We start from the raw sequence: 3,301 nt of genomic DNA on the forward strand, positions 1-3,301 counted from the left end.
AGAAAGAGGTGCACGTATTCAACAGAGAGTCGAATACAGTTAGTCAAAGTCAGAGTAGCTAGTATTCGAAAGAGTTGGATAAAAACTTGTTGAAGTTAGTTAGTCAGTTTCAGATTGCTTGATGTGTAAGCAATCTCATTATAAATAGGGAGGCACCCTACATTAGTACACACAATTTTTCATTAAATAACACTTTCTTCTTCCTTTCTCCAAAATCTTAATTTTCTCTCTCAAATTATATCCTCACTTCAAATATTTGTGCGACAAAATCATCTTACAACCAAAGTGTGGTTGAATCATTTGAGGGAAGAGTGAAGAACAAAAATCTTGAATCAATCGAAAAAATGATTAAATCTTGTTTCATTAAGATCGGTTCCAACAATTAAATATCACATGAAATATTTTCCTTAGATAAAATTACACTAAAATCTTTTCCTTAGATAAAATTACACGAAAGTGTTCTTATATTTTAAATAAAATAATTTTCAAAATCATTCCTTAATGATTAGTTTGTGTGACAATAGCCACCTTAGTGAATTAGTGCTACAAATCATTAAATTGTGAGCAAATACATCGATGCTTCATGAACTAATAAAAGACATAGTTTTCAAAACCATAACGTAAAAAAGTAAACAAGAAATGAGAACATCACAATCGTTCATTTTTCTATCTCCCCCTCACAAAAAGGTGATGGGCCTCAAAACCCACTAATTCCACTACCCATCAATTCAGTATACAACTTGTTGTTCACACTTAAAATCAAGAGAATATTGATTCATTCCCCCACCTCCACCTTACCCTCCAACTCCAAAGGCTCATAAATCATAATTAAACAAATCATCACAACAAACCACAACCAAACTATGCAACAAATGATTGAATTGCTTATTACTTTATATACAATTTAACCAACAATGTTTTAACACTACACACTAATTGAACAATTTTACCAACCGTATATTTCTATTTATATTCTCTTAAAAAGTAAGATAAGCATACAAACTAAAATCAATGAAACACAAAAACATTAAAAATAAAACCAATCAACAACAACAACAAAGAAACCATTGAGGTTCTGCTCCTCATAGAAGCCTCAGAAGCCGTAGCCATATAAGCCAGCCACGAAGCTGAGGCCAGTTCCGATTGCTCCGAGCCACTCCCCGAAGCCGAATTACCCGTCTCCTTCGTATTATTAGAATCCGAATCCGTTGCTGACTTTAGACTATATACAAAATAACAAAAAAATTAGTAATTTAAATTTAATAAACTACTATAGACTAAAATAATTTAATCTAATTGAATTAAATTGAAATAATTAAATCAAATTACCTAGGTGTAGAAGAAGGACAAAATGTGATTGTATAATCAGCACCAGAACAAGTAAAAGTGCTAGTTGCATCATCATAAGCGTAGCTATAAGATTTTGGACACGCCGATTTAAACATTTCTGAATAAACAGAAGGCTTACACGTGTCCGGGTTACTAAACGCACCGTTACAACAATACTCCGGTTTCCCAAACGCGCCACAAGCACTATTACACGCGCCACCGTTTGTGGCTCTCAATTCCGATGGACACTTCTTATTGATATCCGTACTACATCCTGTGACGGCGCATGTGCCTGTCCCGCCGCTCGTGGTTACCAGCATCGGGAGATTGTAACCGTCGACGAGGCTTACGTCGTAGAAATCCAACGAACCGGTTCCGAGTGTGAATTCAGCGAGTGTTGCTGGCGGCGAAGCTGTTGCTCCGTTGCAGGAGATTTCGCCGGAGCCGCAGTCCGCGGTGGAGCATGTTCCGTGGCCGGAGTCGTCGAATTGACAACCGGTTCTTGCCCAGAATCTACCGGACCAACCGGTGGGTGCTTGGAAGGTTCTGGATGCTCCTTTTGTGAGCTGGAAACCGGTTGTTCCAAGTTCCGGTTTTCCGTAAATTCCTGGCCATACTGTGTAATCGCATTTATTCAGAAACGTAAATGTTGCCCCTGAAACTGAAACCCCTGCATTGAAAAAACAACAGTCAGTTTCCTTAATATATGTTTTTAAGGATTCTAATGTTGTCAGAAATTATAGAATTTTACCTTTGAAAAGAAGGAAGAGTAAGAAGCATAAGATGGGTTGAAGATAATGTTGGTTATTTAAGAATAGACCCATAGAATATGTGCTTTACTATAGTAAATAAAATACTAATACTATAGTATAGTATATATTATCACTCTTTGGAAAAGAGTGAAGAAAAAGGAAGGAGGATAAGGAGAAAGTGGTGGGGGGAATCTGAAAGGTAGAAGGTGCATCGCTATTTATAGAGAGTTGATAAGGAAAAGTGAATAGAAGAGTGACAATGAGAAAAACAGAGTGGGGCTGTGAGGTGAAAAGATTTTTGGACCTTGGTTTCTTGTTGGTAAGTGATAATGGTGTCAAATTTTGAAATAACAAAAAATAGAGGGGAAAAAAGACAAAAATGGTAGTGTCGGTCAAAATATCTTGTGCTATGTAATGATTTAGTGTTGTTGAAAATGGATTATGTGGCTCAATGGCATTGGCGACTTGATTTAAATATCTATTGTCTTTACAATTTGCAATATAAAATAAAAGTATATGCATCTCAAAATATCTACTGTCTTGATTTAATGTATTTTGACACAAGTTTAAATTTATTTTTTATTTTATTTTATTTTTATGCTTTAAATAGTATTAGGTTGATTATTTAGATCGATTGAATGAGATTCAATGAAATGAAATAAGGAGAGTATGCGTGGACGTTTAGTTTTATCAAGACAAACTATATTCAAATATTAATCAATTATTTGATTGGGTATAAAAATCAAAATCAAAATTTTCTTTAAATTGATTTTTAAAACGATTGTAAAAAATTAGATTTTTTCTAAAACCAAGGTTAATTTTTTTATAAAATGTAAACGTTCTTTGTATATATATATATATATATATATATATATATATATATATATATATATATATATATATATATATATATATAAAGAGAGAGAGAGGTGTGTGACATTGTCGCCACCATTCTCATCTCCTTCATAAAAATACACACATTTTTTGATTAATTATAAAAGATAAAAGATAAATTTATGGTTTATTGAAAATCAAAACACAAAGACTACGGGAAAATTTGTATCACAAGTTACTTGACAAATGATGATGATAAATTGAGAGAAAATTAGAAAGTAGTTAAGGGAAAAGAGTTTATTAATGTTTCACTATATCAATTACAATGAGGGGTGATATTTATAGACACACTAGCCACCCAAACCAAGTTTAAAACAAACTATTTA

The 3,301-nt window shown here is 33.3% G+C and overlaps 1 protein-coding gene across 1 annotated transcript; it reads right to left on the reverse strand.

The window, feature by feature from the left end:
• Positions 1-862: 862 nt before the first annotated feature.
• On the reverse strand, positions 863-2,365 carry LOC127120141 (thaumatin-like protein 1). Its single transcript, XM_051050537.1, has 3 exons — positions 2,081-2,365; positions 1,330-1,999; positions 863-1,222 (listed from the first exon to the last, which is right to left on the reverse strand). The coding sequence occupies exons 1-3, from the start codon at positions 2,151-2,153 to the stop codon at positions 1,009-1,011; spliced, it is 957 nt and encodes a 318-aa protein (XP_050906494.1). The 5' UTR covers positions 2,154-2,365; the 3' UTR covers positions 863-1,008.
• Positions 2,366-3,301: the final 936 nt, after the last annotated feature.

The sequence above is a fragment of the Lathyrus oleraceus genome, chromosome 2 (assembly GCF_024323335.1).
Source record: "Lathyrus oleraceus cultivar Zhongwan6 chromosome 2, CAAS_Psat_ZW6_1.0, whole genome shotgun sequence".
Taxonomy (NCBI): domain Eukaryota; kingdom Viridiplantae; phylum Streptophyta; class Magnoliopsida; order Fabales; family Fabaceae; genus Lathyrus; species Lathyrus oleraceus.

What these genes read in the sequence shown, in the direction of transcription:
- LOC127120141 (XM_051050537.1), bottom strand. Translation starts at nt 2,153, where the DNA reads ATGGGTCTATTCTTAAATAACCAACATTATCTTCAACCCATCTTATGC. An exon ending in ACTCTTCCTTCTTTTCAAAG is followed by an intron (nt 2,000 to 2,080) that starts GTAAAATTCTAT and finishes TTTTCAATGCAG; the next exon opens with GGGTTTCAGTTTCAGGGGCA. An exon ending in TGTCCTTCTTCTACACCTAG is followed by an intron (nt 1,223 to 1,329) that starts GTAATTTGATTT and finishes TTTTGTATATAG; the next exon opens with TCTAAAGTCAGCAACGGATT.